General features: G+C 42.7%; 1 protein-coding gene across 2 annotated transcripts in view; it reads left to right on the forward strand.

Moving 5' to 3' along the window:
* Window positions 1-11966, forward strand: part of LOC122941147 (glutathione S-transferase P 1-like) — a 32851-nt gene extending 20885 nt beyond the window's left edge. For both annotated transcript variants that reach the window (XM_044298175.1, XM_044298176.1), the window contains exons 6-7: window positions 8972-9079; window positions 11489-11966. In XM_044298175.1, the coding sequence (XP_044154110.1) occupies window positions 8972-9079; window positions 11489-11671 (291 nt within the window). In that variant the 3' untranslated portion in view covers window positions 11672-11966. The remainder of the gene's footprint in view (window positions 1-8971; window positions 9080-11488) is intronic.
* Window positions 11967-12700: the final 734 nt, after the last annotated feature.

The following is a 12700-nucleotide window of genomic DNA, read 5'->3' on the forward strand; positions in this document are numbered from 1 at the left end:
CAGGATTATAATCCCTGACAAGTTAAGCAGAGAGGGTTCAGTATTTTCAGTAATTTTATTTTCTTATTCCTGGAGAACCTGTCCACTGCATTTTGTGCAGGAAGAATCTTGTGAGGCTTTGGCAGTGAAAAGCCACTGAGTGGGATCCATTTCAATGGAAGGTCACTCTGCTATTCTTGCAGTCACGTTTATTGTCGTAATCTTCCATGGCATGTTTGTGGCCTTAACTGCAGAATCACAGCTAAGACAGTATCCCGTCAGAGGGAGTAATAATCACAGGTGGTGCGTATGTATAATTATTTTAGTCACAGGGTACCTCCTGTTATAAAACGTAGCCTTTAATGTTAGTTACATATAAAATAACAAACTCCCACAAACGAACAAAACACAGAAATTAAAAGAAAAGTAATACAAAAACGACACATCAGGGATATATATTGCATGTGCTCTGTGGCAATTCTTCTGTTCCTCAGTTGTAATTTGAGGACATAGAGATATAGGCAGGGTAATCTCTTGTTTATTTGGGCTTGTCCCTAGATGTGGCCCTCTACTACGCAGGCCCTGCCTAAAAACGGAATGGCCGCCCCGATAGGGGCGATCCTGTATTCTGGAACCTCCTGATATGCCCTAGGCTGACCCTATTGCACTATTATAGGTAGAGCCTTGTTGGATGCCCATTAATTAGTGGCCTATTCTAGGTACAAAAAATAACAAAATTGCCGTACATAGAGCAATGGAGCACCACGGCCGTGGATACCCTATATGATAATGAAAAATTGCTCTTAATGTGTCGTCTTTATGATACACCAAATTTTCAATCTGTATGGTTATCTATGTATATACCAACACATACAGATATCTATGTATATATTACGATGCCAAACACATTTATTTGTAGAAATATGATTTTTTATAAAAAGCACCTGGATTTGCTGCCCTAGAGCAGCAGCATACAACTTGATTCCAACGCATTTCACCCATATCAATAACCTGGGCTCTTCAGGGGACACTTAGTTCAGTGTTGTTTCAGGCATCAACACTTAAGTAAGGATAGCAAAGTTGTCAAAAGCCATCAATCTTAATGACAATGCATCAGACATTCATGGTAGATAACTTCATAGATATAATATACTTGAATAGCTCGTCCTGTCAGACATGAGAACCACAGGACACGCCTACACATTCATTACCAGTGGGGATAAAGTGCATAGAGCGGAGACCCTATAGGGTCAAGATACTCAAAAAAAATCCAAACCATGTCCAGGTAAGTAATCCTGGTAATATCCCAATAAATAGCCAAATAGGAATGGTCACATATAATTGATAGTATGTGCCATCTCATACAAGTTAGATAATGTTACTTGCATGCCCAGACTAAAAATGGATGGTCCCATATAATCACTGGGATTTGCAGAGTGGCCCATGAGCAATATGTGCCGGCGCCTCACTGGTCCCTTGTGTGAGTTTGTTATTTTATATGTAACTAACATTAAAGGCTACGTTTTATAACAGGAGGTACCCTGTGACTAAACAAAGGGAAGTGGGGGCGTGGCCTACCGGAGCATGGTGTGAGATGCACATTGAAGCGCTTGTGCAAGTATCCTGGCACATCAGTCTGTCCGCGGCCACCTGGTGGACGAGAATCACTTGGTGAGGTGAGCACCAGAATACATAGGAGGGGGAAAAGTAACAAGCGTCTGGATGAAGCTGACAGAGTCCAACATAGTGCCGGCATAGAGGAGGAGGGGCAGCATGAGGTAGTGAGTAGGAGCGAGGCAGGACGCCTCAGTAAATTCGCAAGGGGAGCGGAGGGGACAAGAGATTGGTCCCAAAATAAAGGGGCTGAAACAATGTCCTTCTCATAACAGGGAGGAGAGACTAACAGATGAGGAGGGGGAAAGAGAAAATTGCCGTCGGGTCACTACACTAATTTACCAGGCTCAAGGGGGGGTTGGTTAGAGGGAGTATACAGCATTTTAAAATAGCAATGTGGGTGATGTTAATAGGAGGGGATCATTTCTATATTAGGATTCGGAAATATGACACGTATGATTAAGATTTTCAGCTGGAATGTGAGGGGCATGGTCGACACGACTAAGCAACATAGTATTTTTAACTACTTGTCTCGGTTTCAGCCGGCTATTTTCTGCTTACAAGAGACGCCTTTAACTTTAAGAACACAATACATTGGCTACAGCGGTCGTGGGTGGGGTATGCGTCTCATGCAGTTTTCCTCCACATATCATACCCTATCCCGAATAGATTTGGCATTAGTGAATGATGCAGTGTTTCTCATCCACTCCTCTGAATATCGGCCTAGGGTGTTGTCAGACCACTCTATTCTGAAAGTGGAACTGAACCTGGGGGGTAGAGCGGTCAGGTCGGGGCCAAAGTTATGGAAATGTAATGCAGTATGGCTACAGATCTTGGGTGACCTGATGGGCATGGCTGCATCCATTACAGAATACTTCATTTTTAATGCTGAATGGCATCCCCACATACTGTATAGGATACTATGAAGGCATATACATCCTGGGTATATTTAAGGATTTCTACTCCTCCCTTTATACCTCTAGGACATCTACTTTGGGCGGGGGGAGCTACTACCGTTCCTTAGGGAGGCGGAGCTGCCTACACTATCGACAGATGATCGGGATCAATTAGAATAACCTATTACTATGGAGGAATTAGAGGAAGCCCTAAAAGATATGGCCAATGATAAGGCCCCGGGTTCAGATGGTATCCAGTTTAAGTATATAAGGGCTTCCTGGGAATTTTGCTGCCCGAACTACTCAAGGTCTTCAACTACTCGCTAGAGGTGGGTTCGCTCCCGGCTTCTATGCAGGAGGCCCTTATAGTAGTGATCCCAAAACCGGGGAAAGATCCGCGAACTCCAGACTCATAGACAGATATCCCTTTTTGCAAAGGTCTTGTCGAAGCGTCTATCCAGAGTGATTCTTGACATAATCCATCCAGATCAGACTGATTTTATGCCCCAGAAATCTACGGCTATCAATATAAGAAGAGTATATACCAGTTTACAAGTTCAGGCCAGGCGGATAATTGAGGAGTAGAGCTATTCTATCTCTCGACGCTGCTAAGGCATTTGTGTTGAATGGGGGTTTCTTTGGGCTACACTGGGTTATATGGGATTTGGACAGAGATTCATCAAAGGGGTTCAGGTCCTGTATTTAAACCCGAAGGCGCGGATTAGGGCTAATGGGGGAGTGTCTGACTATATTCAGTTGGCTAGGGGAACTAGACAGGGATGCCCACTCTTGCCCCTGCTATTTGCTATAGCCATTGAACCTCTAGCGGCAGCAGTATGTAAATCTCTGGATATTATGGGCTTTCAATATGGACAGGTACATAATAAAATAGCGTTATATGCAGACCACTTTCTTATTCTTGAGAGATACAGCATCCTCTTTATCGGCCACTATGTCTCTTATAGACCAGTTTGGCAGACCTTACTATTAATTGGCAAAAAAATCAGCATTGATGCCTATTGATGGACAGTGTCTGATAACAGTCATAGCTAATAATATTACCTGTGTGAATAACATTAAGTACTTAGGAATTCATATATCTCCTAGGCCAGTGATGGCGAACCTTTTAGAGACCGAGTGCCCAAACTGCAACCTAAACCAACTTATTTATCTCAAAGTGCCAACACGGCAATTTAACCTGAATACCAATATAGTGTATCTTCCATGTACTTTATCATTTAGCTATAATAACTACCTACATTCAGTGCTCTGACTGTGCCATTCATAGCACGCTCTTCGCTGATGAATGGCAGGAAAAGTCTAAGGCTTATTGGTACACCATAGACTTTTTCCAGAGTGTGGGTGCCCACAGAGAGGGCTCAGAGTGCCGCCTCTGGCACCCGTGCCATAGGTTCGCCATCACTGTCCTAGGCTAATGGACTTTGAGGATTTGAACCTATGTCCATTGCTGGGGAAATTTAGAGTGAAGGCTAGAGCATGGTGTAAGCTATTCCTTTCAGTGGTGGGTAGAGTTAATCTCCTCAACATGGTAATAATGCCGCCACTGTGATGCGATGGTTTGGCTGCCCTTAGATAGATTTCATAGAATTAACGATATATTCAGAGAATTAATATGGAGAGGAGATCAGCCTAGGATTAAATTGGAAACACTGCAATACGCAAAAATGGCAAGGGGGGGGGGGGGGGTGGCGGTACCAAACCCTTTGATATATTATTTAGCAGCACAATGTCAGCATTTTAAAGGGTGGGAAGGACTATACAGTGGTGGATATGACTAGTCAGATCTTACAGTATAAAATAGGAGAGAGAGATCTTATGTGGATACTGGAGGGAGCGGGGATCCATAGTCTGGAAGGAAATTTTCCTTTAATAGGACTTATGAAAAAAGTGTGGACCAAGGTTAAGCAGCTGAGAGGTGTCCTGGGTATCAGTGAATTAGCTCCATTATGGAGAAATCCCCTGATACCGGAGTTTCAATCTCTCCCAGAAATACAGGAATGGAAGAATAAGGGGATCCTTAGGATAGGTGATCTTTTAGATAATGGAGTATTTAGATCCTTCACAGATGTACAAGAGAAATTCCAGATCCCTCGTACTAGATTCTTTAAGTATCTTCAGCTGCGACATGCATATGATACTACAATTAAAAAAGGCACAAATACTAAGTTAGAGACGGCCCAAAAATTAATGCTCACTTGGGGTGAAAAGAGAGGCTTGATATCTGCGCTATACCCATTACTACTGTACACGTTTTTAGAGTCTCATCCGTTGAAACGAATGAAGAGATGGGAGAGATATTACAGGATCAATAGGAAGATATTTTAGAAGCAGTCACACTGATGTCCTTGAGTGAACAAGGAAAACTGTCCTATCATTCACAGAGTATACAAAACGCCAATATTTTTACATACAGTAAAATTGTAGTTAGAACTTATGCAAAGTGTCCGAGATGCTTACTGGAGCCAGCTGATTTGCTACACATGATGTGGCAATGCCAGAACCTGGACGACTACTGGAAAGGTGTATTGGAGAACATACATCGAGTATTCTCGGTGAGTGGATAGAGATCCCAAAATTTGTATATTAGGTTATGTTTCTAAAATCCGGATGATTATAGAAAGGTAGCGGTGGGAAGGCTGTTATATGTTGCCAGCAAACTTGATTGCCTAGCACTGGATACAGGAGGAGCCTCAATCACTGGAGTTCATAATATGCTGTTGTCTGAAAAAACAATATTCCTCAACAGAGGTTGCCAACAAAAGTTTGATAAAAATATGACTCATAGTCATATTGTGATTTAAAGGATAAAGTAGGAGTGAGCTATTGCCGGAGTGAGTAAGGGCTGTTTCACACGAGCTGTGAAACTTTAAAGTGACAACTTTATCTCACTGTGATTTCGTAGTAAAGAGATCACAGAGAGGCGCAGAGCATTATCAATCATGTTAATGCTCCGTGCCTCTGCAGTCTGCATCGGGTCTTGGTTGTCATTCACGCAGCGGATGTCACGCACGGCATCCGCTCGTGTGAAAGAGCCCTAAGTGTGTGTGTGTGTGTGGGGGGGGGGGGGTGATCTTTGTTTGCATAAAATATATGCATGTATAAAATAACCTGACAGAACACAATGGACTGTACCAAATATATTTTATTGTCTGATAAGATGTGACATTCCAAAATATATTTGTAACATTTCCATTGTTATTAAAAATATATTTTATTTGAAAAAAAAACAAAAAAAAACAATGGGAGGTGAATTCTGCACGGCTGCCCAGTGACTTTTTGGCACAGAATCCTCAATAAATTCTGTCTGCTCAAAATGCTGTATACACGGCCCATTAATATGAAAACTGTCACCCTCCTAGGCCCTAGTTCATTGACACAAATCATACCTAATATGACTTCTTAGGTTAACCTCTTTAGGACACAGGGCATACCTGTACGCCCTGTGTATTTCTGATCACCGTCAAGGTGCCTGCTCAATTCAGACCTGCAGTTTGCGGGTTTTCATGTTGCGGGCGGCGGCGGCGGTGCCATTGGGTCCCCGTGGGGCTGTAGGGGGGACCCGATGGCATGGAAGGCAGCGCAATGCCTTCCTTAGGCATCTGCGCTGCCTTCCTGTGACGAGACTGTGAGATCAGCCCCCTGGATCTCACAGGCAGGAAGCTGTATGAGTAATATACACTGTATTACTCATACAGCCAGTGCATTCCAATACAGAAGTATTGGAATGCATTGTAAAGGATTAGACCCCCAAAAGTTGAAGTCCCAAAGTGGGGCAAAAAATAAAGTAAAAAAAAAGTTGGAAAAATAAAGTTTTCCCCCCCAAAAATTAAAAGTTTCAAGTAAAAATAAACAAAAACTTCATTTTCCCCAAATAAAGTTAAAAAAAATTGGTAAAAATTTGCATCCAGCGCCCAGGAATACCTCTACCCATTATACAGATAACATGACCACTGATGAAGGTCCACCGTGACCGAAACGTCCCAGTCAGAAATAGTCTGTCATTTCTAAATATACCACGGGCAAATGGATGATGCAGAAAAATGAAATAAAAATATATTTGAATTGCAAAACGTCCTAACTGAGTGCCTCAATATTTTATTACTTGCATACGGCCTAACAGCCCTTGATACTCCTTGAACAGAGTGTGGTTCCTCACTTTTCTACAGACTTGGTTATAGTAGGCGGAGACTGCCCTTGTTCTTCTGGGCATCTCCTTCTCCTAGGCTGTAGCGCTGGCCAATCGCAGCACAGAGCTCACAGCCTGGGAGAAAGGAGAAGGAGATGCCCAGGAGAACAAGGGCAGACTCCACCTACTATACCAAGTCCCCTAAGTCTCCACCTACTATAACCAAGTGACCAAAGATACCGGAGGGCATAGCAGGAGAACGGAGCGGTGCCCAGGGATAATAGAAAGTGCAGTGAGATCCCTGGGCGCTGCTGTACCGATCATGACACTTAGTTCACAATGTTTGGACCAATGAGAATCTTAACACAAATCTTAGGTAGAAATGTATTACACAGTAAAAAAAAAAAAGTATAAAGGTGCATTTGCACTGCTCCATAATCGGGCAGATTATTGGGAATGAACATTTCTGTGAACACTCATTCCCAGCAATCTGCCCGTCTAAATGTGCCGCCAATCACCCGATGAATGAGCAACTTAATTTTTGAAAACTTCATTAAGGCTGCAAGCTGGGACCCAACCAGAACCCATACCTATACATATATCAGAGTTTCATTTTACCTTGCAATCCATTTGTCTAGCTCCAGTGTTAGCCTGCAACACACTGAGTATCATGTCACCTGATCTTCCCTCACAGCACTACAAAGACTACAATCCCCACAATCCCTAGCTTTTCTGATGGGAGTGTTGATGTTTACAGTCCAGTCACGCCCCCTCTACTTAGTAAATGCAGTCGTCGGGCGCACGGAGAGGGGTCCCTTAAAGTACATGTTTTTCCATTACACCAGTTGCAGTGAAGCAACAGGGGCACAAGGCCTCTTTTAGTGATACTGTGGGTGGTACCCAGCTGTAGGAATGCCAGAGTGGTGTAGGGTGGCCTATAATATCCCTTTAGGTGTTGTGCATGTGTCACGGTGCTCCTACCTCAATACGCTGTGATGAAGTTGATAACAACTTTACTTTCAATAAGTGTTCCTCCAAACAATTTACAGTCTTTGCCTTCATTCCCAGCAAGCTTTGGCATTAACTGTGGCAGGCAAACTCCTCTCTGCTACATCTGTTGCTCTCTGGCACTGCTGTGCTAACAGGCTGGCTATAGAACTCAGCTTCTTTATGCTGTACTTAACTTTGTAGTCTGGTCTGTCTCTAGATTTGTCCAGGGAAAGCTTTCTCCTCCTGGCTTCCAGCTGTGGCCTCCAGATCCAGCAGAGCTGAAGGTGCTCTAGCTGGTCTAGGCAAGGCTCGTCCCTGTTGACGTGCTCCTGCTCCCTTCCCCTAGCAGGGGGTAACTCCAACTCCCTCTCTAACTAGAACTCCACCCTCCCGCAGGAAGTAGGACACGCCCACCACACCACAGGGGGAGGGGGGGTTAGAATGGAATAGAAAGCTCCATTCTATGCATCTGTAGCTTTGCCATTTATGCTGCCACCTACTGGTGAACCTGGCATATTACACTTGGAATAAATACACAGGATGACATTACTTTAGCACATTAGAGATCGTAGCGAGGCGCAAAGTTGGTAATACCACTCTGAGGCGTTACATAATCAGCAGCACACTAACACTCCCTTTGTTTCACAAAACATATAGCTAGAGAACCGATAGCAACACACTGAGCATGCTCGACCTAACAAAGGCTCAGAACTACAGGTCGATGTCATGGTAATTTATGAGCAAGCATAGTGGGTAGCAGAGGAAGAAACTACTTTTACAACTACTGAACGGTAAATATGTGAAATTTACATTATATTAGGTAATTATTGATGATGAATTAGTCTAAAACGGTGAAGGCTACTTTCACACTAGCGTTCTTGCTGGATCCGTCAGGGTTCAGCAAAAACGCTTCCGTTACTGATAATACAACCATCTGCATCCGTTGTCAACGGATCCGGTTATATTATCTTTAACATACCCAAGACGGATCCGTCATGAACTCTATTGAAAGTCAATGCAGGACGGATCCGTTTTCTATTGTGTCAGAGAAAACTTTCATTGTGAGTCATGATGGATCAGTCTTGCTCTGCATCCCAGGATGGAAAGCAGACCGCATGCATTTTGGAGCATTCTGTTATGTTCAGTTATATTTTGTCCTCAGACAATGAATGGGGACAAAATTGAAGCTTTTTTTTTTTCCGTTATTGAGACCCTATGACGGATCTCAATACCGGAAAATATTGTGTGAAAGTAGCTTCATAGCTGTGTATAGCTTCACATAAACAGATATACACTAAGATGGACAAATATCTGTCATTTGCTTAAGAAAATTTTTATTTCACAGGAGACGGGTAAAGAGAAGTATGAAAATGAGCTTCCTAACCAATTAGCAGCATTCGAGAGGATTCTTTCCCGGAATTCTAATGGAACCAAATATCTGGTTGGAGATGAGGTAATTGGCACTTCCTTGAAGGGTTTGTCAAAAAGTCTCTAAAACAGGTTCTTTGGCCTAGTATCCATAATAAAAAAATATATACAGTATACCCAACAATATAAGGATCTAAAGAGTAGAGGCTCACAACTAAGTACCGTGTTCCTTCATTCGTCATCAGATTTATTTTGGTTGTTCTGGCCAGTAACTTCTATAAAAAATATTAAGCACAATAATAAATGTCAAACTAGGCCCAGGTTTCTCTCCCCACACCCTGTATATACCCTTGGACCAATTTTTAACACTGCTAAAACTGCAGTTCCTCTAAGGACGTGAGTACTTCACAGGTTTTTTGTTAGACGGTAACAAAGGGAATGGGACTGGCATTGGTATAGCCACATGGGTAAAGTGTGCACCAGTTTCATTAAGGACATGCTTTCTTGGGGACTGAGTTCCATCTAAATTCACCCAGGAAATACAACTTGTAAGAAGACTCCAAGAACACTCCAGATGAAGTGTAAGATGCTTTATGTGGAGCACAGTAGCCAAAAACTAAGCCCAGGCCACCCCATAGTAGCTGCATGATCTACAGGTCCTTCTAAAAAAAATTAGCATATTGTGATAAAGTTCATTATTTTCTGTAATGTACTGATAAACATTAGACTTTCATATATTTTAGATTCATTACACACCAACTGAAGTAGTTCAAGCCTTTTATTGTTTTAATATTGATGATTTTGGCATACAGCTCATGAAAACCCAAAATTCCTATCTAAAAAAATTAGCATATCATGAAAAGGTTCTCTAAACGAGCTATTAACCTAATCATCTGAATCAACTAATTAACTCTAAACACCTGCAAAAGATTCCTGAGGCTTTTAAAAACTCCCAGCCTGGTTCATTACTCAAAACCGCAATCATGGGTAAGACTGCCGACCTGACTGCTGTCCAGAAGGCCATCATTGACACCCTCAAGCAAGAGGGTAAGACACAGAATGAAATTTCTGAACGAATAGGCTGTTCCCAGAGTGCTGTATCAAGGCACCTCAGTGGGAAGTCTGTGGGAAGGAAAAAGTGTGGCAGAAAACGCTGCACAATGAGAAGAGGTGACCGGACCCTGAGGAAGATTGTGGAGAAGGACCGATTCCAGACCTTGGGGGACCTGTGGAAGCAGTGGACTGAGTCTGGAGTAGAAACATCAAGAGCCATCGTGTACAGGCGTGTGCAGGAAATGGGCTACAGGTGCCACATTCCCCAGGTCAAGCCACTTTTGAACCAGAAACAGCGGCAGAAGCGCCTGACCTTGGCTACAGAGAAGCAGCACTGGACTGTTGCTCAGTGGTCCAAAGTACTTTTTTCGGATGAAAGCAAATTTTGCATGTCATTCAGAAATCAAGGTGCCAGAGTCTGGAGGAAGACTGGGGAGAGGGAAATGCCAAAATGCCTGAAGTCCAGTGTCAAGTACCCACAGTCAGTGATGGTCTGGGGTGCCATGTCAGCTGCTGGTGTTGGTCCACTGTGTTTTATCAAGGGCAGGGTCAATGCAGCTAGCTATCAGGAGATTTTGGAGCACTTCATGCTTCCATCTGCTGAAAAGCTTTATGGAGATAAAGATTTCATTTTTCAGCATGACCTGGCACCTGCTCACAGTGCCAAAACCACTGGTAAATGGTTTACTGACCATGGTATTGCTGTGCTCAATTGGCCTGCCAACTCTCCTGACCTGAACCCCATAGAGAATCTGTGGGATATTGGGAAGAGAAAGTTGAGAGACGCAAGACCCAACACTCTGGATGAGCTTAAGGCCGCTATCGAAGCATCCTGGGCCTCCATAACACCTCAGCAGTGCCACAGGCTGATTGCCTCCATGCCACGCCGCATTGAAGCAGTCATTTCTGCAAAAGGATTCCCGACCAAGTATTGAGTGCATAACTGAACATAATTATTTGAAGGTTGACTTTTTTTGTATTAAAAACACTTTTCTTTTATTGGTCGGATGAAATATGCTAATATTTTTAGATAGGAATTTTGGGGTTTCATGAGCTGTATGCCAAAATCATCAATATTAAAACAATAAAAGGCTTGAACTACTTCAGTTCTGTGTAATGAATCTAAAATATATGAAAGTCTAATGTTTATCAGTACATTACAGAAAATAATGAACTTTATCACAATATGCAAATTTTTTTTTAGAAGGACCTGTATATGGCATACTATGGCCCTGCTCCTAGGGGAGATGAGTAGAGTAGGAGCTCATAGAAATGCCCCTTACACCGATAAACCCAGCTCTACCAGAGCAACTTAAAGGCAGCCGAAGAAACCTACCACTTAGCTTTCCCCTTCTTTCAAATGATCGACAGGTTTTGAAATGATAGTGGGCATTGGCTGCCTGACTGTTGGTTTATTGACTTGTTCTTCTTACCCCTACAGATCTCCTATGCGGATTACAACTTCCTGGACCTCCTGCAGTTGCACCTTGAAGCATTTCCATCATGCTTTTCATCATATCCCCTCATTAATGCATATATTGATCGCATCACTTCCCGTTCTAAACTAAGCGAATACCTGAAATCTGACGCTCGAAACAACCGACCTACTATCCCTAAAAAATAGGCAAGAATAAGGGGATAGCAAATACTTGCAAACAGTAGTCCCTCAATCACAGTCCTTAAATATTGTATAGAAATACCAAGTCTAGTCGCTACTCTTAACAGGCAGCTATACGGAAGTATGACTGCAGTATCAGACTAATACCAGGGTTGTTTGTTACTATGGAGATGCATAGGGCTGAGTGGAAGCTGTGTACACGGAATACTGTAGTAGAATTGTTTTATATCAAGGCCTATTGCAGAGTTGCTTCATTTTAACTTTGGATACATTGGAACAATAAAAAAACATATACATCCACTTTAACTGAGCAGTTTCATTACTATTACACCTCAAAAATAATTTCCAGTGCTGTATAATGGGAGAAATGTCTGGACCTTATTCTTCTTTACATGAGAACTGGTAAGGACTGGTTTATTGCTACATCTCTATGGAGCTTGGATGGCAGGTGGGATAAAATAAATTGACCATCAACTGCCACCGTGTGTCTGCTGAAGCTGTCCTCTTCCATCATCTATACACACACGTACATGTTTCCATTCGTTCCCTTTATTACAGCTTTCATTCTTTTCAGGAGCGTCTAATCATTTTTGATATACTGTAGATCTCCATGTTGAAGAGAGTCTGTCACCTCCCTCAAACGCTATTAGATGTAGTACTACATGAATGTTATGTGGATACTCCCTCCCATTTCCCTGATGTGCTGTAATGCATTGCTAGGACTTCTGCTACGCACACCGATAGTGGAGAGGACTCCTGAGCATGAGCTTGACAGTCCTCTCAGTGTATTACAGCACTGGTTTATTGACAGATAACAGGAGGAGTATTCACCTAAATATTAGTGCTCTGGACTCAGCAGGCATAGTACTGTTCATGTATTACTGCTCCTTAGCTTGAGGGAGGTAACAGACCCCCTTTAAATACAAAACTTCTGGCTCAATGAAGCCACCACTAGAGGGAGCTTAGGTGGTTACTACATACTGTTTAAACAGTGAGCTCAATAAAATCATTTGCAAAAGCAGGGGGTGAAATCAA

Source organism: Bufo gargarizans, chromosome 6 (assembly GCF_014858855.1).
Source record: "Bufo gargarizans isolate SCDJY-AF-19 chromosome 6, ASM1485885v1, whole genome shotgun sequence".
Taxonomy (NCBI): domain Eukaryota; kingdom Metazoa; phylum Chordata; class Amphibia; order Anura; family Bufonidae; genus Bufo; species Bufo gargarizans.